This window comes from Xenopus tropicalis, chromosome 10, assembly GCF_000004195.4.
Source record: "Xenopus tropicalis strain Nigerian chromosome 10, UCB_Xtro_10.0, whole genome shotgun sequence".
In the NCBI taxonomy this organism is placed as follows: Eukaryota; Metazoa; Chordata; class Amphibia; order Anura; family Pipidae; genus Xenopus; species Xenopus tropicalis.
The window spans coordinates 39374931-39399916 of NC_030686.2; the positions used below are offsets into that span (position 1 = coordinate 39374931).

Consider the following 24986-nt stretch of genomic DNA (forward strand, 5'->3'; position numbering starts at 1 on the left):
GTATCAGTGAATAAATGGCAGTCCCACAGAGGAGCAAATAAGCCTAATAACACATTAAAGCATTGTAATGTTATTCACACTCGATTATCCAAAAGCAATTAGAACATATTTCAACTAGAAATGTCCAAAGCTGTATTTTAGTCTTTTTTTTATGTTTTTTGCTCAAATGAGAAATGCAGAATAAATGAATATCCAAAGCGAATTTCCCAGAATCTTAACAGAAGAGAGTAGTAATATAATCCAAGAAGATAGCATTAAATAAGATGGAATTACCAGTGGCTGAGTGGGTGCAGAATACAAACGTTTAGACACATTTGGAAACACGGGTGGGTGGTCTTAAGAGCCTGCAATTAGTAATTAAATATTCCCTCCTTTTTTAGGTAAAGATTTTTCCAAGTGCTAAAAAATATACAAGTTGGGATGTCCATGCTGCATCCTTTCAGCTGTTATTTAGCTACAATAGCTGGAAGCTTGCAGTTTGGCCATCCATGACAATAGAAGCGCTTTTGTACAGAAAGTGACAGTCTTGTGTGTTAAACGCTGACTAAAACTACCGAATCCCCTCGGAGAAACTGGGTTTTAGGATTCAACCTTTCTGCAGAAGAAAATTATATTGGCCCGCTACAAAAACATTAGCTGATATACGCCCCCCCCTTAACCTCACTTTGTGCCTCTGTTTGGGCTCTTGTGATTGGTCCCTAGTAAGGAAAGGGGGGTGCATCTTGCAGTGATGTGGGTGGTGGTATAAAGTCATAGCAGTCCATTTTCCACCCCAGAACGAGTGAGAGAGGAGATGGGATCAATCTGGGATGCCTCTCGTGCACTCTTTTGCACATCTGTCGGTCGGACAGCAATCCCATACCAGTCTACAGCTGGCACTGCTCACAAGGCACCGCTGCCCGCTTTTTCAGCTCTTTGCCTGGGAAGTGGCGGTGAGGGCCTGTGTCTTGCTGGCGGTGGGAGATCACGCCGCGGCGGCCCACCTCAGACTCCACGCGCAAGAAAGCTTTGACCCGGTGCTGGCGCCCCTTCCCATCGCTGTAATCTAAGACGCGACACTCGTATGTGCCCTCATCCGAGATCTTCACGCTGGACAGGCGCAGCTTGTGGGAGATGTTGCTACCAAACACTTTCACAATCTGCACAGGAGAAATAATGACATTTTTCCAGAAACCCATCTTGAATTATGTGGAATGCTCTATTTCCTTTCTTTGTAGAATAATACATTTATATGCCCCCCGTGAAGCGGTACAGAATTGGTACAGTCTGGAGTATCGGGGACTAATGTGTTTTCTATAGTAGACATCACCAATATGATATAAATATGATAAGAATTTCTAGTAAACAAACGGTTTTCTTCTCTTATGTCGCTCAGTCTCTCCTCTCAGCTACAAGTAAGATCAATGCAAAAAAAAAAAATCGCTCCTGCTAATTAGCTTTCCTTCCAGATTGATAAGAGCCTGGTATTTGCCACTCTGTGCAGTTTAAAGCTCACTCAGCTTGGAAGGAAAGGGCTGTAAATCAAAGTTATGTTCCTTCTCTAAGCCTGTGATGTAGGCACCCCGCCAGGGGGGGCATAAGGGCAGGATGCCAAGGGTTGATGAAAAAGACAGAAACCAAATGAGACCAACTGCCAACTGCTTTTATATCGAGACAAATTACACTGGTGATGAAAGATTTGAATGTAAAACACCCTGTAATATCAGGATGATAGACAGAAGCACCGCAATGATTACCCCCATAGGCAGTTATAGGGAGGGGTATATGGAGCAATAGGAGGAGTTATAGGGAGGGGTATATGGAGCAATAGGAGGAGTTATAGAGAAGATTATATGGAGCAATAGGAGGAGTTATAGGGAGGATTATATGGAGTAATAGGAGGAGTTATAGGGAGGGGTATATGGAGCAATAGGAGGAGTTATAGAGAAGGTTATATGGAGCAATAGGAGGAGTTATAGGGAGGATTATATGGAGCAATAGGAGGAGTTATAGGGAGAATTATATGGAGTAATAGGAGGAGTTATAGGGAGGGGTATATGGAGCAATAGGAGGAGTTATAGAGAAGGTTATATGGAGCAATAGGAGGAGTTATAGGGAGGATTATATGGAGTAATAGGAGGAGTTATAGGGAGGGTTATATGGAGCAATAGGAGGAGTTATAGGGAGGGGTATATGGAGCAATAGGAGGAGTTATAGGGAGGGGTATATGGAGCAATAGGAGGAGTTATAGGGAGGGGTATATGGAGCAATAGAAGGAGTTATAGGGAGGGGTATATGGAGCAATAGGAGGAGTTATAGGGAGGGGTATATGGAGCAATAGGAGGAGTTATAGGGAGGGGTATATGGAGCAATAGGAGGAGTTATAGGGAGGGTTATATGGAGCAATAGGAGGAGTTATAGGGAGGGGTATATGGAGCAATAGGAGGAGTTATAGGGAGGGGTATATGGAGCAATAGGAGGAGTTATAGGGAGGGGTATATGGAGCAATAGGAGGAGTTATAGGGAGGGTTATATGGAGCAATAGGAGGAGTTATAGGGAGGGGTATATGGAGCAATAGGAGGAGTTATAGGGAGGGGTATATGGAGCAATAGGAGGAGTTATAGGGAGGGGTATATGGAGCAATAGGAGGAGTTATAGGGAGGATTATATGGAACAATATGGGGAGATCTGGGGAGGGTTATATGGAGCAATTGAGATATATAAAGAGAAATTGGTGCATTTGTAACTTACGCTTATTTTTGTGGCTCCTTTTTCAGGGTTCCCAGGAAGTGATTTTAGCTGAAGGTAAAAATAAAATGGAGGAAATTAATGACCTAGAAAGTAGAAAAAAAACAATAACCATAGACCAAAGTTTATCACCTAAAACGAACCGCATCTCACTAATTGTGCTCTTTGTTGCCACATCCTCATTCTTATATCCTGCCTAGCTCCATGATTATACAGGTATGGGATCCCTTATCCGGAAACCCATTATCCAGAAAGCTCCGAATTACGGAAAGCCTGTCTCCCATAGACTCCATTTTAATCAAATAATTCATAATTTTAAAACTGATTTCCTTTTTCTCTGTAGTATAAAAACAGTACCTGTACTTGGTCCCAACTAAGATATAATTACCCCTTATTGGGGGCAGAACAGCCCTATTGGGTTTATTTAATGGTTAAATGATTCCCTTTTCTCTGTAATAATAAAACAGTACCTGTACTTGATCCCAACTAAGATATAATTAATCCTTATTGGATGCAAAACAATCCTGTTGGGTTTAATTAATGTTTTATTAATTTTTTAGTAGACTTACGGTATGGGGATCCAAATTACGGAAAGACCCCTTATCCAGAATACCCTTGGTCCCAAGCATTCTGGATAATGGGTCCTATACCTGTATGAGGAAACATTGCACTGTCGCTACAGCTCAAACTATAGATGTTAAGGCTCCACGCACTGGGGGGGGGGCTGAAGATCCAGTCTAGAAAAAAAGGGATAGAATTCTACATCTTTAAACCTGGACATATATTCTATCCACAGGCTGCATGTCTAATTACCAATTAGATGCATAGTGCAGATTGCAATGCTTTCTGTGCGGATATTCTAAATCACCGTTATGGAAGAGCACAGATTTCACAACCAAGATGCTAAAAAGTAAAGGGGCGCAGCTAAGCCATGGCTTTGTGCATTGATACCCCCTAATAAACAAGGCAAAGCTCCATTTGCGGATATGAGGCCTCACTGTGACTGTGACAGGCTGTTCCTGATTTGTCATACACGTCGGCACAACAGAATTAATCAGGTTTCAGTGGCAGATCTATGCAGAGCAGGGAGAGAGCAGGTCTCATCCATATGTACCCCAAGGGAACATTTGTCAATACGCCTTGATTTCTAACTGTTTTTCTCAGGAACGGTAAATACTAGATTTAACATGAGCTTATTTGCATTAGTCCTTAGTAGTCAAAGTAGAAACATGGCTGTAATGCTTAAAGGGGATCTAAAGAGAAACAAGGACAAAATAAGCCACACATGTGATAAATATGGTACTATAGCTTTAACAGTATGTCAAACAGTACTGTCAAAAAGGATTCATTTAAACATTCCTGCAGTTTCTACCCTGTCAACACAGATCTTGGTGTTGTTATTTTGCTTTATTCCCTATGAAACCCCAATGCCCTTTCACTTTGACATACTGGAGCCATGCTGTCATATCACTGCTCTCTTTTGCCTCCTCCGAGGTATCTGCTCTGATATTTAGACTACGGCCTGTGTCGTTTATCGCCTTCGGACTGACAGTAATTAATTTCCATTGGCAGCCGGAACAGGTGCCAAACCACCATTCCTATTGCTCATACTTTGCAGCCAGAGTATATCTGATGCCAGTGGGTATTTTCATGTCTTAACAGTTCCAGCCAAATGAACCATTCTTTCCCTCTCCCCCCCCACCTTCTCTGCACCCAAACTCTGCTTCTACCATGCATACTCCTTCCCCCCTGTTGAATTTAATTGCAGTTCAGTGTTGATGAAAATGCCCCTTGAAGCATCTGCAGACAGTAGCCCTCATTAAAATCCCTGGCACAGAATGTCTATCAGGGCTTCTTATCTGAGCCTGAGCAAGATAAAAAGGTAAAAAAAAAAAAAGAAACAAAGCAGATGGGGTGTGTGGGAAAGGATCCAAGTAAAGTGTAAAGACACCAAGGTATAAACTTACAAATACACACACATATTTCACACATACGTGATGTGAATTCTTTAAATAGGTTAGTTGGAACCCTGCCCATGTAGTTGCAAAAATAGGTGCCACATCCGAGTAACCAGTACCAAACACTGGAAAAGCTTTATGGGTTATACATGGTATACAAGGTGTCCCTCCCTCTCTGTTATATGAATGTTTATTCCACTGTCTTCTCTCACCTGGTTCTCTGCCCACGTCTCCTTGTTTGCCCAGTCTCGATGGCTGCGCATGTACCACCACTGGATCTCCAGTGAGTAGGGGATGTCTCCGCTGCCCCTGAAGGAACACGCCATCTCCACGTCCTCCCCTGGATGTGCACTAACATCATGTGGTATCTCTGTGAACAGCGCTGGCAACAACAAAAAAAATGACGCATTTAGAATGATTCTTGCAGATATATACCTTCTATGAGAGGCTGTGATCAGTATATCTGTCTGGTTATATGTTTATTTTCTCTCTCTCTCGCTAATTACTGACATATTAAAATGTTTTAAAATTTCTTATTGCTTCACATTGCCTCTCCTTATAACTACCATATAACCAATCCCTAAAACTCCTCCTATTGCTCCATATACCCCTCCCTAAAACTCATCCTATTGCTCCATATACCCCTCCCTAAAACTCATCCTATTGCTCCATATAACCCTCCCTATAACTCCTCCTATTGCTCCATATACCCCTCCCTATAACTCCTCCTATTGCTCCATATACCCCTCCCAATAACTCCTCCTATTGATCTATATACCCCTCCCTATAACTCCTCCTATTGCTCCATATACCCCTCCCTATAACTCCTCCTATTGCTCCATATAACCCTCCCTATAACTCCTCCTATTGCTCCATATACCCCTCCCTATAACTCCTCCTATTGCTCCATATACCCCTCTCTATAACTCCTCCTATTGCTCCATATAACCCTCCCTATAATTCCTCCTATTGCTCCATATAATCTTCCATAATGCTCTTAATGTTTATCATTACCTATAACTTGCACCTAATTCTCCATTCCATCTTGCCTTCTTTTTATCTATCTTTACTTTATCTAATACTTTATCTAAGACTTATGGTGTGCCACCATCACTCCATGCAGCTGAATGAATCTGATTATATAAAGTGTGCAGGCTACAGAATCTGTTTCCATCTTCATTTTTTACATTTCCTCTATTTTGCTCCTTCCTCATACTTATTCCTCACCTACGTTCTCTCTTTATATTGCCCTTTGCTCTCCTAACTTCTTCCTTTGCCTCTCTCCACCCCAGCCTTTCTTCCCCCCTCTCTCCCTCCTGTCGCTGGCTCCTTAGCTGTAGTATTTAGTTTCCCTTCAAGGGCCGCAGAGCACCATCTGTCAACAGAACCGTAAAAAGCTGATACAGGCAGAGGGGGGACAGCCTGCAGCATGGGGAGATGGGGGAGACTGAAAACAAGCCAATGAGATGCAGCTGAGAAATAAATGAGAGACAGACAGCACTGGTTGAACCAAGGGAGAGATACAGAGGTGCCCAAATCAGAGGGCACGAGGAGACAATATAAATGAAATCAAACTAGGGAATGTTCCAAAGGGAGTTTGCAGGAAAAATGACTTTGCTCCTTTGCTAAAAATCTGTATCTTTATTTAACTATAAGAGTAAAAATGAAGCTTAAAGAGTGGAAAATAAAGAGTTTCCTTGGCATTTCATTTCTTAAAAGGAAAAATTAGAGACTGAGGGGGTCGTGTAAGAACTGACAAAACACTGGGCTATCTGGAATCTGAGCTTAGAGTTAAAATCCTATGGGGCTCATTAAATAATAAAGCTGAAAAACCGTACCATTGTTATCTCTCTCAGCAGCCAGTCAGGAATTTATTCAGACTCATGCTATTCAAATAACAAGAGCAATGGTTACTGGATTATTGCACTGGGGCAGTTTGCAAAACTGTTTGCCCCCAATTTAATAATTAGTGAGAAAGTTTAGATTTGCTAATAACCTGCCCCCAGGGAGATGGGAAGGGTGTCAGACAATAAGGGAAGAAAAAAAAAACAATTAATAGGAGGCACAGTTGAATGTTGTTTACAGGTTGTAGGCAATTATTTATGTTTACAATTTGGCCTTCAGGAAGAGTTGGCAGCTTATCTGCCCATGTATGGGCCCTTCCTGACTGCCTTCCCGAAAGATATCTATCAGGCAGGTTTAAAAATCCTGTTGGGTGAGGACCACATTGGCATACTGATGCAGCTATTTCCTCGCGGGCCAAGATATTTATCTTTGTAGATGGATAAAATGGGTAGAATATGCAGGAATAGGTGGTGGGTCTTGTCCTTGTGGAATAAAGGGAAGCAAAATAAGAGCTAGGCTTAACATTAAAGCTGGCCGTACGTGTCAAGATTCACTCGACCACACACAGGCCAAAGAGCTGTAATCGGCCCTTGTATGGTCACCTTTAGTGGAATAAGGATGAACAATCAAGAGAGCAGATTAAAGCAAAAAGCTATATATGAAAAAGGTAGGCAGTAAGCAGAGAAACAAGCTTAGAGAAGGCCAGAAGAAGCCAAGGAGAAGGCCAGAATGGGAGAGGCCGGAGGGTCAAAAGGAAGCTGCAAATAGATTGGGAGACATGGGACATGACAAAACCAAACCAGAGGTATATAAGGGATAGAGATAGAGTTCAGTTTTTTTAAGAAGAGGTAATGAATCCAAGAGAGAGTTTGGGGAGTAAGAGCAGAGAAGTTACAAAGAAATGCAGTTAGGCTTGAGGGGGGAGAGCAAGAGGAGGGCGTGAGGGAGAGGAGAGGATGCTTCAGAGCAGCCGCTGGAAGATTGGAAGAGACAGCAACGGAATTACATATCCAGCGAGATTTAGAGGAAAAAACAATGTGACAGGAGAACAGAGCCAGTAGCTGGTCCATGCACTGACTTCACATGTTATTAATGAGAGGACTGGGGGAAGAAGGGGAGGAGAGACGAAGAAACAGAAGGAGAGAAAAGAGTGGAGAGAGAAGAAAAGCTCATATGAATGAGAGTAAAAAAAGAGGATATACTGATATATATATACTGTATATACCCATCAGGGGACATTAAAGTGCCCACTTGGTACAATGGTCCCAAGAAATGAGATTGCAGCTTTAAGTCCATATGTGTTGCTTTAAAAGGAAACCTGTAGAAGATGAGAAAAATAAAGAATGCAAGAGGCATGGGCAGACAAATTGGGCTTGAAAGAGAACTAGGGAAGAACAGGGTAAATGAGCCAAATGCAGAAACAGGAGAGAAGTAAAAATAGAGCAGAGGGATGAGCTGTCCCAGGGGCTGAGGGAGATAGTGGAGCATGGAGTCTGTGCTGGCTGCACATCACATGGATTTCCTCAGCCACACGCGGGGCCTCACCAACTTGTAGCAGATTAACATAATCTTGGTATCCTCACAAATTAATGAGAGATCAACAGTATCTTTATAGCCAGAGGCTGGAAAAGGGGGAGGGACGAGGAAAGAGAGAAGAAATGTGAGGAAGGTAGAATGTGAAAAGGTAGGTGTGAGTAGGGAGAAGAGGGGAGAGCATACGGAACCCTAAGCTTAGGGTGAGGTGCCCAGACATGTACAAGTCTTGGAATGGAAGCTGTCCATAGACTCCTACTTAATGGAACCTCACAAAAGCTAAAAATATGTTAAATGTTCTTTTACAGAAATTGGGGGAGACTTCAATTGAATACTGATCTGCATGCACAGTTACATTTAGGGTAAGAGGGTGCACATATATATACATAGGGTGGTAAGAGAAGAAAATGAGAGTTTTGTTTGTATGTAATGAAATGTAGGACTGAAGTATAGCTATGGATGAGGGAAGGACAGTGCTGGGAAAAGGCTGGTGGGTTCATAGTTATAGCTGAGCCCATCTTATATTGTCATCTATGTGGGTCGGTTGGTCTTCCCTTAGGGTTCAGAGGAGAACATGTAAGGGCAAGAATATGAAGAGGTAAATCTTATACAGGGAGGTGAGAGATAGAGAGGGGCAGTGAGGGGGAAGAAGTGTTGCACCCAAGGCAGAGCCATTTAAGACACAGGGGCATTGCCCTAAGATGGTGGGAGTTCTGGAACATTGGTGAGAATTTGGGTGATTTGGGGGTAAGTGGAATGGATGACAATATTCAAGACAGGAGCATACCAACAGGGGCAGGTGGCTTCTAGTGGGACCTAAGTGATATGCAGTTTCACAAAGATTTAGCTGTATAGCCCAGTAACACCACCGGTAAGTGGTAAGAGTGACACCAGTGGAACATGTTTGTGAGAGAATTTGAGTGGGTGAAGAAGTGAGAGAAATGGAAGATAAGTAAGGGAGGGAGGAAATGCGAGGGGGGCAGAGGAAAAGGGACGAAGATTGTAAAACATTCATGAGGAAGGGTGGAAAAGTATGAAGAAGCAAGGGTGAGAGCAGATGTATGAGGAGATGGATGGGTATAAAATGACTGCAAGGGGACAGAATGTGAGCAGGTGGAGAAGAAAGGGCAAGTTGAACTGATGCCGCTTGGATGAGTAGTGAAACATTTTCAAGGATACACAACAAGTCCAGTTGCCTTAGACTTCTCAGTGCTAGATATTGGATATCAGGGCCTGGATGAACAAAATCCTTCATACACATAACATAGCTGAGGGCATTAAGGAAAGACAATGTAGGGCTGAGGCAAAGAGAGCAGGCAGAAACACAGACTAATAATGAGCGCTGCCATGTGCTTTTGATTTCTTACCCTCCTGCTTCTACTGGCCCTATTACCCTCTGTCCTGCTGATGTAAAGCCCTTTAACTCCCATCCATTGTATAATGAGCCCCCCAGTGAGAGACAGATCCCTCACTCCTGGATAACCTACTCCTGATAACCCTCCTATCAGCAGTCTGCAAATGAACCATCACAAGTTCATTAGGTTGAAGCGTCTCCTTAATAGCATGCTAATTAATATTTAGCTGTCTAATTAGCTTGCAGCGCCCAGATGTTGAGTCTTTTATGGATGCATAATGGTCTCAGCATATCTGAGTAACCATTGTGCTGCCAGATGCACTGGGGGAGACAGCTTTAAAAGAAAGAAAATACCCATAAGAAGGGTATTGCTATGTTTAAACATGGCATAGATGCTTCCTTCCATTTATCAAGCAATGGCCGTTGAGCTCTCAGCCCAGGCCCGCTTGTAGAGGATTTGGGGGGCAGTTAGTACAGCTTGGGGGATGAGCCACCCTGCCATGGTGTTATATTTACTAATTCAATAAAGCAGCTGGGAGGAAGAGCAATATAGCAACTACACGCAAGGTTATAAACATGTTGGGTGCTGCTGAGGCATGTCAGATTGGTGCCCACTCTCAGCTCTCATTACATACTGACAGCCCAATAGATTTCCCTGTAATGGGAGCCTGAGGTGCAGGATCTCGGACATGCTCTGAAGGTTTTAGCATCTGTGCCAGGGATTTATTGGGGGATGATGTCTCCCCTGTGCCGGAACGACTAACACCTGCTTCTCGGAGCAAGTTTGGCGGATTTTTCAGATCTCTGTACCTAAATATCTGATTGTAAGCTCTCTAGGCCAGTGTATCTATTACATGTTCTCTATGTTAGACTATTGAATTATCTGTTAATTGTGCTAAGGAGAATGTAAGAGAGATCGATGTGCCAGGGGATCTGAGTGAGAGATCTATGTGCCAGAGGATCTGAGCGAGAGATCTATGTGCCAGGGGATCTGAGTGAGAGATCTATGTGCCAGGGGATCTGAGCGAGAGATCTATGTGCCAGGGGATCTGAGCGAGAGATCTATGTGCCAGGGGATCTGAGCGAGAGATCTATGTGCCAGGGGATCTGAGTGAGAGATCTATTTGGGAGGGGATCTGAGTGAGAGATCTATGTGCCAGGGGATCTGAGCGAGAGATCTATGTGCCAGGGGATCTGAGTGATAGATCTATGTGCCAGGGGATCTGAGTGAGAGATCCATGTGCCAGGGGATCTGATGTGCCAAGAAATAAGAATGGTTTTACTGTGCCAGGGGGATGTAGGATCTACATGTAAGACCTACATATGTGCCAAGTGTAAGGGCCTGTGTACCAGACAATCTCAGTGTAAGCTCTGTGTGTGCCGGGGAATCTAAGTGTAAGCTCCGTGTGTGCCGGGGAATCTAAGTGTAAGCTCCGTGTGTGCCGGGGAATCTAAGTGTAAGCTCCGTGTGTGCCGGGGAATCTAAGTGTAAGCTCCATGTGTGCCGGGGAATCTAAGTGTAAGCTCTGTGTGTGCCAGGGAATCTGTGTGTAAGCTCCGTGTTTCCCGGGGAATCTAAGTGTAAGCTCCGTGTGTGCCGGGGAATCTAAGTGTAAGCTCCGTGTGTGCCGGGGAATCTAAGTGTAAGATCTGTGTGTGCCGGGGAATCTGTGTGTAAGCTCTGTGTGTGCCGGGGAATCTAAGTGTAAGCTCTGTGTGTGCCGCGGAATCTAAGTGTAAGCTCCGTGTGTGCCGGGGAATCTAAGTGTAAGATCTGTGTGTGCCGGGGAATCTGTGTGTAAGCTCTGTGTGTGCCGGGGAATCTAAGTGTAAGCTCCGTGTGTGCCGGGGAATCTAAGTGTAAGCTCTGTGTGTGCCGGGGAATCTGTGTGTAAGCTCTGTGTGTGCCGGGGAATCTAAGTGTAAGCTCCGTGTGTGCCGGGGAATCTAAGTGTAAGGTCTGTGTGTGCCGGGGAATCTGTGTGTAAGCTCTGTGTGTGCCGGGGAATCTGTGTGTAAGCTCTGTGTGTGCCGGGGAATCTGTGTGTAAGCTCCGTGTGTGCCGGGGAATCTAAGTGTAAGCTCCGTGTGTGCCGGGGAATCTAAGTGTAAGCTCTGTGTGTGCCGGGGAATCTAAGTGTAAGCTCTGTGTGTGCCAGGGAATCTGTGTGTAAGCTCCGTGTTTCCCGGGGAATCTAAGTGTAAGCTCCGTGTGTGCCGGGGAATCTAAGTGTAAGCTCCGTGTGTGCCGGGGAATCTAAGTGTAAGCTCCGTGTGTGCCGGGGAATCTAAGTGTAAGCTCTGTGTGTGCCGGGGAATCTAAGTGTAAGCTCTGTGTGTGCCAGGGAATCTGTGTGTAAGCTCCGTGTTTCCCGGGGAATCTAAGTGTAAGCTCCGTGTTTCCCGGGGAATCTAAGTGTAAGCTCCGTGTGTGCCGGGGAATCTAAGTGTAAGCTCTGTGTGTGCCGGGGAATCTAAGTGTAAGCTCTGTGTGTGCCAGGGAATCTGTGTGTAAGCTCCGTGTTTCCCGGGGAATCTAAGTGTAAGCTCCGTGTGTGCCGGGGAATCTAAGTGTAAGCTCCGTGTGTGCCGGGGAATCTAAGTGTAAGCTCTGTGTGTGCCGGGGAATCTGTGTGTAAGCTCTGTGTGTGCCGGGGAATCTAAGTGTAAGCTCTGTGTGTGCCGCGGAATCTAAGTGTAAGCTCCGTGTGTGCCGGGGAATCTAAGTGTAAGATCTGTGTGTGCCGGGGAATCTGTGTGTAAGCTCTGTGTGTGCCGGGGAATCTAAGTGTAAGCTCCGTGTGTGCCGGGGAATCTAAGTGTAAGCTCCGTGTGTGCCGGGGAATCTGTGTGTAAGCTCTGTGTGTGCCGAGGAATCTAAGTGTAAGCTCCGTGTGTGCCGGGGAATCTAAGTGTAAGGTCTGTGTGTGCCGGGGAATCTGTGTGTAAGCTCTGTGTGTGCCGGGGAATCTGTGTGTAAGCTCCGTGTGTGCCGGGGAATCTAAGTGTAAGCTCCGTGTGTGCCGGGGAATCTAAGTGTAAGCTCTGTGTGTGCCGGGGAATCTAAGTGTAAGCTCTGTGTGTGCCGGGGAATCTAAGTGTAAGCTCCGTGTGTGCCGGGGAATCTAAGTGTAAGCTCCGTGTGTGCCGGGGAATCTAAGTGTAAGCTCCGTGTGTGCCGGGGAATCTAAGTGTAAGCTCCGTGTGTGCCGGGGAATCTAAGTGTAAGCTCCGTGTGTGCCGGGGAATCTAAGTGTAAGCTCCGTGTGTGCCGGGGAATCTAAGTGTAAGCTCCGTGTGTGCCGGGGAATCTAAGTGTAAGCTCCGTGTGTGCCGGGGAATCTAAGTGTAAGCTCCGTGTGTGCCGGGGAATCTAAGTGTAAGCTCCGTGTGTGCCGGGGAATCTAAGTGTAAGCTCCGTGTGTGCCGGGGAATCTAAGTGTAAGCTCCGTGTGTGCCGGGGAATCTAAGTGTAAGCTCCGTGTGTGCCGGGGAATCTAAGTGTAAGCTCCGTGTGTGCCGGGGAATCTAAGTGTAAGCTCCGTGTGTGCCGGGGAATCTAAGTGTAAGCTCTTACAAGGAAGTGGGTTGGATTTAGGGGCTAAAAATATTCCAATTAAGAATGGAAAGTAAGCAGTAAGTATTTTCCTATTTAAAGGGATAGGCTGATAGGGGGGGGGTGACATTTACAAAGGTGCCACAGACCTGATTGGGATTTGTGAAACCGTAGTGTGCCCACTGCAACTGCTTACTTCCCACCGCCTTGTTAACATGACAGACTTTCATCGGAGACAGTCGGCCTGACTGCTGGATGACAGTTGCAGCGCTGACATCTACGTGAATCGAGTATTTGCCGCCTGTGATCATATCAGATCAAGCTGCGTGCATCTGATGGGGTTGCGGCACGCGGCACTTCAGCCTGACCTGATCAAAGCGACATCTCCATGTATCTCTAGTCCTGCGGAACCTCATGGAACTCAGCCGACATGGCGCTAGATTTCATTCATTCCATGTTAAACAACTAACGTTGTCTTTATAAAGGCAGCAGCAGGTTACAAAACTACATTTCCCACAATCCTGCGGAGAGCTGTAGTTCCATAAGAGCTGGGCATGCAGAAGGTTTTCTCTCTCTCCCCCACCGCCGCCGATTCTGTTGTCTATACACAGTTGCAGATTCACGTTAATAAAATATTAATAAAGGATTTTCAGTACACAAGGCGCCGGCTTCTTTCGGCAGAGCCAGATCCCTCATACAGTGAAGGCAGAGCCCACAGAGGCCCTGATTAACATGCTGGCCGCATTACAGGAACCCATGCAAGCATCTGATTATGAGTGCAGATCAGATGTAGATACAACAGAGATGCTTAACCATTTAATCACCAGCTTATCTCTAGCAATGGCCAATGGTGAAGCAGAAACCCTGCCCCGTGGTGCTACCCTGCAGCCTGGAGTTCACTTCCCTTGAGTTTAAATCCAATCACTATCCAGGCCCCGTCTCCATATTCTAAGCGATGTCACAAGTGGCAACCTGCTGCGGTTTTGCTTATGAGATGTCTCAGCAACTGAAAGCTTCCAATTAATAATCAATGGCCATGTTCTGCCGGCGTGGCACCGGGAAGGGGGGGGGGGGGCGGGTATAATTATTACTTCAATATACTCATGCCCGCCATCTCAGGGGCAATCAAGTCCACGCACCATACTTAGCGGTGATTACCACTGATTATAATCATACGCAATTTAGGATACATGTCTGTTCTTCCTACTAAAAAAGGACAAGTTGGCACTTGTGACATCACCCAGTGGTTTAACATTATACACAAACAGGTGCCAGTCTATGAGTTAAATGACCAGATCTATGGGCATTCAGCTAATGGGTCATATTGTGTTGGCAGCTGGATAGAGGTATCAAAGTCCCAATGCTATGCAATTAGCCACTTGCACCTGACATTCCAAGTACCCAGAGGCCCAAACAGCCCCCCCAGCCCAATAAATAGTGACTGTCTATGGCATCTTACAGCAGCCCCTCTGGCATTTGCCTGAACCCACAGATTGCCAGTCTGGGCCTACATCCTGGCATTCCAAGTACCCAGAGGCCCAAACAGCCCCCCCAGCCCAATAAATAGTGAGTGTCTATGGCACCTTACAGCAGCCCCTCTGGCATTTGCCAGAACCCACAGATTGCCAGTCTGGGCCTGGGTCCTGGCATTCCAAGTACCCAGAGGCCCAAACAGCCCCCCCAGCCCAATAAATAGTGACTGTCTATGGCATCTTACAGCAGCCCCTCTGGCATTTGCCTGAACCCACAGATTGCCAGTCTGGGCCTGGGTCCTGGCATTCCAAGTACCCAGAGGCCCAAACAGCCCCCCCAGCCCAATAAATAGTGAGTGTCTATGGCATCTTACAGCAGCCCCTCTGGCATTTGCCTGAACCCACAGATTGCCAGTCTGGGCCTGGGTCCTGGCATTCCAAGTACCCAGAGGCCCAAACAGCCTCCCCAGCCCAATAAATAGTGAGTGTCTATGGCATCTTACAGCAGCCCCTCTGGCATTTGCCAGAACCCACAGATTGCCAGTCTGGGCCTGGGTCCTGGCATTCAAAGTACCCAGAGGCCCAAACAGCCCCCCCAGCCCAATAAATAGTGACTGCCTATGGCATCTTACAGCAGCCTCTCTGGCATTTGCCAGAACCCACAGATTGCCAGTCTGGGCCTGGAATAGTTTGTATCATCACTGCCCAACATGCTGCCTTTCACCTATTGTAAATGTAGGAAACCCAGCACCCAATGAAACCAAAGGCTATTGGGGGTGCTGGAAGTTGCATCTCAGAAACAGCACCCTACAAAGCTTTCTTTTGCCCATGGCCCATGTCTACTAAACACAGTCCAGTAGAAAAGTGTCCCATATACTGCACCTCTCCTGCTTATCTGCACTGAGCAGTTACGGGCTACAATTATTCACAGTCACCGGGTCTTATCTCTATGGTAGAATCAAAGCAATATCCAATCCAGTCAGGATCATCTCTAAACATCAAGGGATTTTCATAAAATCACTATGAAACCTTATCCCAGATTATCTAGATTAACAGAGATACACAGAGGGGGCGTTTATGATACAAAGACTGTTTGAGTTCCAATAACATGACCACTAGATATTTACCCTCATGTGTAATAAAAGGCACTGAGTTTGCCCAGGAGCAGTAACCCATAGCAACCAGTAAAATGTTTGCTCTTTAACAGGTAACCAGTTAAAGCTACCTGCTGATTGGCTGCTATGGGTTACTGCTCCTGGGCAAACTAAGTGCCTTTTAGTACATAACCCCATCAATATGATAAAATATCACATAGGCATTGACATTATCCACAAACCCAATTTTGGCTAATTTTTAAGCAAGATCCTTTTCTCAGAAACCAAGCTGAGGTCCAATGATCGGATCAGCCACCACCCTTTGTTGCCAAAGCGGGGCAAGGACCCCCACTTAATAAGCATACGTAGCTTAAGGCACATCTGGCAACCTACAGGATAGCCAACCAAGCTTTCTCATGTGCCCAAGCCCTGTGCCACTTAAGTTCTCTTTCACCCATATTCTGCATTCTGCCCGATGCAACACCAACACCATAGGGGTAATTTACGATTCTGAAAAAAAAGATACATTGCTAAAAAAAAAAAAAAATGACAATTGCGCTCAAAAATTACACTTTGCTTATTGCACTTAGTGTCGTAAATTACCCCTCGTAAGTTAATAAGAAGTCAGACATAGCAAATACTGTGCCTTTCCATGGTCACTATATTGACACCAATCAGATCCAGTCCTATTCTTTGTACTGTCACTGACTGGAGTGCAGTCCCGGGGGGATATTAAACAGCACTCTCTAAACCTGTGTGTGTTACACATACAGATAAAAAGGTGAAAACATGTATATTCTGTAAATTAATCAGAACCTTTACCCCCCCCAGCAGCTCTATTACCTGCATTAGATACAAAGGCAGCACCGCCCACGCCTGTCCTGATTATCTGCCCTTAGGATGTCACAGTACATTATACAGAAATCCATTACCTGCCCCTGTTAATTTGCACTCAGGTTACTCACAGCCGCCACGTCAAAGTTTTTCCTTTCCCTCATTCATCATTGGAGCATCCCAGCAATTTTGCCCAGCGCTGATTAGGGCGGCAGCACGGGGAGCACGTGATAGGATCTGACCTCTTCTGGTGAATCTTCCGTAATTATTTTATGGCCGGTTAGAAGCGAGGTGCTTGCGAATAGCAAGAGAACGCGCTCGCGAATACCAATAAAAGGAGCCAGGGAAATTATACAGTGAGCTACAGCCATAAGAGAAATTGAAATGAGGGGTCAAGAGCAAAGGTGGAATTGCCTATTGGGTGCGGGGAGAGGAGGGGCACCCAAGGGATGTTTGTTTTGGACGGGACCTAAGTGTAGAATCCAAAGCAGAATTCCTAATGCGGCAGTGTGGGTGTTGCTGAGCTACAACTCTGAGAATAATAATTCAACCAATGGGAAAAGGAGCCCAGACAGAGATGAACAGAAGATCATAAGAATAGTTAAGAACATAGAGTGTGGGTGCAGGGTGCCATGGAAGCCACTGAAGGTGGCAAGTCTTCCAGAATAACTGATTCTACATCTACAGTCACACTTCCAGATATAACCTCTTTACCCCACTCCAGCTCTCCATCCAATGCCAGGTTACAGTGTTCTGACCCCCCCCCCCCCCAATCCAGACTTGGTAGCCTCTGAGCCCTGAAAGTGGATTCATTAAAAATTGTGTTTTTCTGGGATTCTTTTCCATCTTTTCCACTGTTCCTCCCCCCTTTCTTTTGCTTCATGTTCCACTAGGCTTGGCTTCCTCCCTGCTCCCCTTTCCCCCTTTCCCATTGCGCCAACGACTTAACTGTGCTATGGTATTTTGTCTTCCTTTTCCTCTCCTTCCTTTTCCCATGTCACTCTCTCGTATTCTTCTCTTCTCCACCCCAACCTTATTTTTCTCTCCAAAACCCATCTCCTAATGAAGTGTGGCCAACCAGAGGTCAGGATAAGGATTTTTATGGCCGCCGGTTTGTGCTAGGGTTCACAGACTTCACTGTATGACATGACCATTTTAATATAATGTGGCCCTCAAGTGCGCCGTATGAGAATTAATCGGCCCAATATATGTAATAAGTTGGACAGCACTGTTCTAATGTATCATTTTACCTCTCCCACCTTATGCCCAGTATATTCCCTTTAACTCTTTTTCTCATTTGCTTTTCACCCCCTTTTTAACCCCTTTCTCCTTGTATTAATTGTTCCACCCTTTTACCAAAATCTCCATATGCCATTCTTCCCTTTACCCCTTTTCCATTCTGCCATTCTCGCACACTTATACGGGTATGGGATCCGTTATCTGGAAACCCATTATCCAGAAAGCTCCGAATTACGGAATGCCTGTCTCCCATAGACTCCATTTTAATGAAATAATTCAGATTTTTAAAATTGATTTTCTTTCCCTCTGTAATAATAAAACAAAACATTGTATTCGATGCCAACTAAGATATAATTAACCCTTATTGGAGGCAGAACAAACCTATTGGGTTTATTTAATTGTTAAATGATTCCCTTTTCTCTGTAATAATAAAACAGTACCTGTACTTGATCCCAACTAAGATATAATTAACCCTTATTGGGGGCAGAACAGCCCTATTGGGTTTATTTAATGGTTAAATGATTCCCTTTTCTCTGTAATAATAAAACAGTACCTGTACTTGATCCCAACTAAGATATAATTACCCCTTATTGGGGCAGAACAGCCCTATTGGGTTTATTTCATGGTTAAATGATTCCCTTTTCTCTGTAATAATAAAACAGTACCTGTACTTGATCCCAACTAAGATATAATTACCCCTTATTGGGGGCAGAACAGCCCTATTGGGTTTATTTAATGGTTAAATGATTCCCTTTTCTCTGTAATAATAAAACAGTACCTGTACTTGATCCCAACTAAGATATAATTAACCCTTATTGGAGGCAGAACAAACCTATTGGGTTTATTTAATTGTTAAATGATTCCCTTTTCTCTGTAATAATAAAACAGTACCTGTACTTGATCCCAACTAAGATATAATTAACCCTTATTGAAGGCAGAACAGCCCTATTGGGTTTATTTCATGGTTAAATGATTCCCTTTTCTCTGTAATAATAAAACAGTACCTGTACTTGATCCCAACTAAGATATAATTACCCCTTATTGGGGCAGAACAGCCCTATTGGGTTTATTTCATGGTTAAATGATTCCCTTTTCTCTGTAATAATAAAACAGTACCTGTACTTGATCCCAACTAAGATATAATTACCCCTTATTGGGGGCAGAACAGCCCTATTGGGTTTATTTAATGGTTAAATGATTCCCTTTTCTCTGTAATAATAAAACAGTACCTGTACTTGATCCCAACTAAGATATAATTAACCCTTATTGGAGGCAGAACAAACCTATTGGGTTTATTTAATTGTTAAATGATTCCCTTTTCTCTGTAATAATAAAACAGTACCTGTACTTGATCCCAACTAAGATATAATTAACCCTTATTGGAGGCAGAACAGCCCTATTGGGTTTATTTCATGGTTAAATGATTCCCTTTTCTCTGTAATAATAAAACAGTACCTGTACTTGATCCCAACTAAGATATAATTACCCCTTATTGGGGCAGAACAGCCCTATTGGGTTTATTTAATGGTTAAATGATTCCCTTTTCTCTGTAATAATAAAACAGTACCTGTACTTGATCCCAACTAAGATATAATTACCCCTTATTGGGGGCAGAACAGCCCTATTGGGTTTATTTAATGGTTAAATGATTCCCTTTTCTCTGTAATAATAAAACAGTACCTGTACTTGATCCCAACTAAGATATAATTAACCCTTATTGGAGGCAGAACAAACCTATTGGGTTTAATTATTGTTTTATTGTTTTTTTAGTAGACTTATGTATGGAGATCCAAATTATGGGAAGAACCCTTATCCAGAATACCCTTGGTCCCGAGCATTCTGGATAACAGGTCCCATACCTGTACTCCACTTCCCATGGGCTATTCTTTTTATTAAACCTTGCTCCATCCAGATAATGAGCTTTTCCACCATTTGGATCACCATAAATCAAATCTACTGAAATAATTAACACTTTACATAAACCCAACAGGATTGTTTTGCCCCCAATATGGATCCATGCAGCTTAGTTACCATCAAGTACAAGGTTCTATTTAAATTATTACAGAGAAAAAGGAAACCATTTCAAAAGTTAGAATTATTTGCTTTAAACGAAATCTATGGGAGATGGACTTCCCGTAATTTGGAGATTTCTGGATATCGGGGATCTATCCCAATGTTTTAATTAGGGATTAGGGATGCACTGAGCCCTTGATTTCGGTATTCAGCCGAATATATATATATATACAGAGGCACCCGGCTGGACACTGCACTCCCTCCTACTCGCAGTCACAGCACCACCTCCCCGTCTTCTCCAAAATAATGCCTTGTGCCGCATTTTATATGAAAGATTAAAAAGCTTTTGTTTTGCGCAGTTCTCGCTCATATATTACCCTCTGATCTATCCTTTCCTTTGCTCTCCCACACTCACCTCACCCCCCCACCTCTTTACTCACAATCCCTTGCCATATATACAGTTTGAAAGCAGAACCTTTTCCCTCTTGCTGTGAGAGCAGAACCAGCCCCCCTTTTCCTCTCAACGCACTTTTTTTTTTCTTTATTGTGTGCACAATTGCAGCAATTACACCCACGGAGCCTCTTCATGCAGATTACAATCCTGTGCAGTAATCCGCCTGCCTTTACAGAGCCACTCGTGTCCCCCCACTTCTCCCAGGATAAATGCATAGCAGAGCTTCTCTCGAAACACTTGTGTTCCATATTATTCGTCTTATGGCTGCGCACACACACACTCAGACGCACACAGACACACACACACTGCATTGGCTAAAGTTGTATCCCCCTCAAGCAAAGTCACACAGTCCTTTACTGATAACAGCCCATTCTGCATATCCATCTCTATATAAATCTAGGGGCTCATTCACTAACGCTACACGAGGGCACTGCCATGTTTATTGGGCAGTTATTCACTGCAAGCAAAGCTTCAAGGAAGATGGCACCCTGGCGTTTTTTGATCGTCGCAGTATTCTCCCTTCCCCGCCGCCGGCATCCACTTCTAAATCGGGTAAATGGGGGAACTTATAGCCTTATGGCACACAATCGTGCCATTAAGGAAGAATCGGCCGGAAATGATGAACGCTGAAAGGCTTAATGGCAAAGCAGTGTGCCATAGGGCAGTGCAATTCCCCATTTGCGCAACCAATAATCTGGCCACTGGAGGGCAGTGTTTCATTAGAGTCTGCCTTGTGAGGGTATTTTTAGCTGCTCCTTGTCATACTGATAAATATACATTTTACCCAAGCCAATATGTTGTAGAAAACTGCTTATAAATAGGGAATACTGTACTTTTTAAGGGCAAATAAAGTCCATGAACATTATTTATTGCATGGTAATGCTGTACATCCTCCCACATAAAGCAGCACACACACATCCAGCCCACAATTACATTCTGGCTTGCAAATCTCTACTTATGGGATAGGCACTTGCATGTGAACGGGTTCCTACAGCTCCTAGCAGCACTCTGTAAAGGTACAAAGACACAAAGGCCCAAGGAAAGTAAAAGAAGGGAAGACTGTGGGGTAGAACATGAATTGCACTGGCTCTACAAAGAATATGATGCCACCAACAGGCACAAAGTGGTACTGCAACTGCAAAGGGTAACATTATAATTGGCTCCTCCTACATATGGCAACCCCCATCATTAGAAGGGAATATACAGGCAGGTTGGTAGAGTTGTTGGCACATACTCGGGCAGTGATGCCATTAGGGGCAAACTCCAGACAGGGGCCCCAGGGCACAAATGGTGGCAGAAGCAGTTGAGCTTGCAGGGGTTTGGGTGGGGCTTATGTGGCTCAAGTTGGGAGGGCATTGGCATATTGGGGCATGGCTGGGTGAATCAGGGTATGACAATGCATGTCCTTTTTATTGGGGCACCATTCTACTTGTTGGCAGGGCTCACCTCCCAGGGGGCCCAGGAGAGTGGTGGGCTAATAACTGCAATCCCCTGGGAGGACCTGGCCCTGCTAATGTAATAGTATCAGACCCCATAATTACTGATGGGGGCCCTGCATTCAAGCAGCTGGAAGTGCATGTTGCTGCACCACTGGGATAAAAGCTGGTTTTTAACTCAGCAGGTATCTATATAAGGGATGCCAGTATTGACAGGACCTTGATCTTGCACTAACTATTCTGCCTGCTTATAAGGCACAGGCTTGAATCAATACACATCCATCTTCAATAAGTGGGAAGGCTATGAGATTATTACTAATGTAAGAATTATGTACAAATCCTCATCTCAGTTCTGCGGTTTTTGATTCATTATTTGCCTTCCTCTATCACCTGATGTATAATATACACTGTGGTCGACCGGGTCAGTGACATCCAGCAATCAGAACCAGATTCTGTATTGTAATTGCTCTTCTGCATCACTTATCTTTCTGTTTAGCCTCTCTGCTATCCATCTGCCAGTCTGACAGTCACCCCCATTGCCTGGTTGCTAGGGTAAATGGGAACCACAAATTCCAGACTGGATGGGTTCCAAGCAAGACGTCACATAACTCCAGAAGTACGATGAATACAAAATAAAGGCCAACTGCAAATTTGTCTTAATGCCATAATGTACATCATGTTAAGGCAAACATACCCTTAATCAACTTATAAAAGCAACCCAGAGCTTGCTGTGGCCCCCTATATTAAACAATGCCTTGCACATATATGGGACATGTTATCCAGAATGCATGGCACCTGGGGTTTTCTGGATAAGGAGTCTTTCCATAATTTGGATCTCCATAGTAAAACATTAAAAAAAAACCTATAGGATTGTTTTGTCTCCAATAAGAATAAATGGTATCTTAGTTACCATCTAGTACAAGGTACTGTTTTATTATAACAGAGACAAAGTTAATTATTTGCTTACAATAGAGTCTATGGGAGATGACCTTCCTGTATTTCAGAGCTTTCTGGATAATGGGTTTCCGGATAACAGCTACCCATACCTGTGAATCTATTATTTAAGTTTTATATAATATACTCAACTGATTCTTAGTTTCTGTTAATATATATGAGTCTTTCCCTTTTCAAGAAAGTATTTTTATTTCATGAATCCCCCCAAGCAGATAAATAAGCACACACCACTCATTTCAATCTGCTCCCCCAAAAAATACAGGTATAAGACCTATTATCCAGAATCTTCGGACCTGGGAGTTTTTTTTGGCGGATAAGGGATCTTTCTGTAATTTGGATCACCATACCAAGTTCGCTAAAAATCATTTAAACATGAAATAAACTCAAAAGGATTGTTTTGCCCCCAATAGGATTGTTTTGATGAATTCATGCAGCTTAGTTCCTATCAAGCCCAAGGTACTGTTTTTACAAACTGTAATTATTAGCTTAAAATGGACTCTATGGGAGCTGGGCTTTTTGTAATTCAGATCTCTCTGGATAACAGGTTTATATACATGTGTAAAATATAAGCCAAATCCGAAATTAGATTTATTCTGAATTAGTATAAGCAGAATCTTAACGGCCGCCCAACGATTCCTAAGAGGATATGATACAGGTATGGACCCGGAAACCTGTTATCCAGAAAGCTCCAAATTATGACCTGGTTCTAATTAAATAATTCAAATTGTAAAGCAGATTTCCCTTTCCACTGTAATAATAAAACAGTACCTAGCTAAGATATAATTCATTCTTATGGTGGCAAAACAGTCCTATTGGGTTTATTTAATGTTTAAGTTATTTCTTAGTAGACAGTACGGCGATCCAAATGACAGAAAGACCCCTTATCCGGAAAAACCCATTCTGGATAACAGGTTTCTATACTCACACAACCACTATTTTACAATAATGGGCTTTCATTCTAACTCCCCATTATCCAATGTTAGATCTTGATATCCAGTCTCATCCCCAAACCCTGTAACACCCCAGCTATTCAAATGCACCCCTATCAGGGGTCCCCCTGCTATTCCATTATCAAACAGCAAAATCTCCTCTTGTTTCTGCCCACCCACCCCCCCCCCCCCCCCAGCCTAAATCATAGAGCCCAGTTGCTCATGAGAACCCTGCTGTCTGATAAAGCCCGAAATCACCGGAACCAATCTTTATCACTGGGATTAAATAGAGATGCTCGAGGAGCCTTATTACCCGCTCAGTGACCAACTGCACATGTAGAGGTTTCTCCCGTCTCCGGCCACTGAACGCCACCAAACCGGCTGCTACAAATTCATGATTAAATGCTACAATCCATCTCTGAATGCCCCCCCCAAAAGACCCACCTGACATTCACAGAAGCTGCAATAAATATAATATTCAGATGAATTTATAAGCATACAGTCATTAGTCTCTACTCACATACAGGCAGGATAATTGTCTCCTGATATTACTGACCATAGCGTTTGGGGAATATGATAGGGGGTTAGATTGCAAGCTCCACTGGACCGGTGTGTACTCTCTGTACAGCGCTGCAGTGTAGGTTGGCTCTACACAAATGAAGGCTAATAATACAAATATCTGCTACTTGATAAACCAGAGGCACCCAGTTACACTCTTACAGCAGATATGTAGAAAAGAGATGAATTAGTACAGGGATCTCCCATAGACGCTCCACAGGTTCCTACAGGGAGAATCAATCATATACCAATTATCCATAAAGCAGCCCCCTCTCTATACCCCCCCAATATATGTCCAAACTCAATACCATGCACCAATAGCTTTTATAACAGTTGTCAGGCAAGGGATTTTCTGAAAGCAGGGTCCCCCAAACCCATAGCACCCCCACCCCCCCAAAAAAAAATTCACATCCCCCCTTTGACAGACCCTGTACCCCCATTACTTCCCAGCTCCCCTATGTCCCCTGTTACCATCGGCAGTGCTTTGTGTCTCGCCGGCGCTCAACTGGATGTAGACCCCCAGGCAGTGCAGGACCCCCAGGCTGAGTCCCCAGGCACCCATGGCGCAAACACCCGGGGGATCCAGCCGCTCTCCCTCTGCAGGATGCGCTCAGCGCGGAGAGATCTTCTTGGAAGTGAGGACTCGCTGACTGGCGGAAGGATACAGCGCTGCAAAGAATTCACTGAAGAAAAAACTCCCCCCTTTAAAGAGACATGGGGAAGGAGGAAAGGGAAGATGGGGTAATGGAGTGTCAGCTCTACAGAACAACGAATGTATATTTATTTAAAAAGATATAAATGTAACAAGTGAAGGTAAATCTACATTAACATGGGACTCACTCTGCATTCCAGGCACTGCCACAACTAAACCTCTGTAACTCTCATGTATAGACACATAATAATGTCTTTCCTATAAATAAACACATACACTGCGTTCAACCAGAACTCTCCCTACAAAACAAGCCTGTTGGGGGATGCTGGGAATTGTAGTTCAGCAACAACTTGAGCTCTGCAAATAGAGCAAATTTG

General features: G+C 44.2%; 1 protein-coding gene across 1 annotated transcript; it reads right to left on the reverse strand.

Moving 5' to 3' along the window:
* Window positions 1-154: 154 nt before the first annotated feature.
* On the reverse strand, window positions 155-24603 carry vstm2l (V-set and transmembrane domain containing 2 like). Its single transcript, NM_001016985.2, is given in 4 exon segments — window positions 155-1139; window positions 2732-2779; window positions 4899-5068; window positions 24429-24603. Coding segments are annotated over 4 exon segments (582 nt in total). The 5' UTR covers window positions 24520-24603; the 3' UTR covers window positions 155-866.
* Between the last annotated feature and the right edge of the window lie 383 nt (window positions 24604-24986).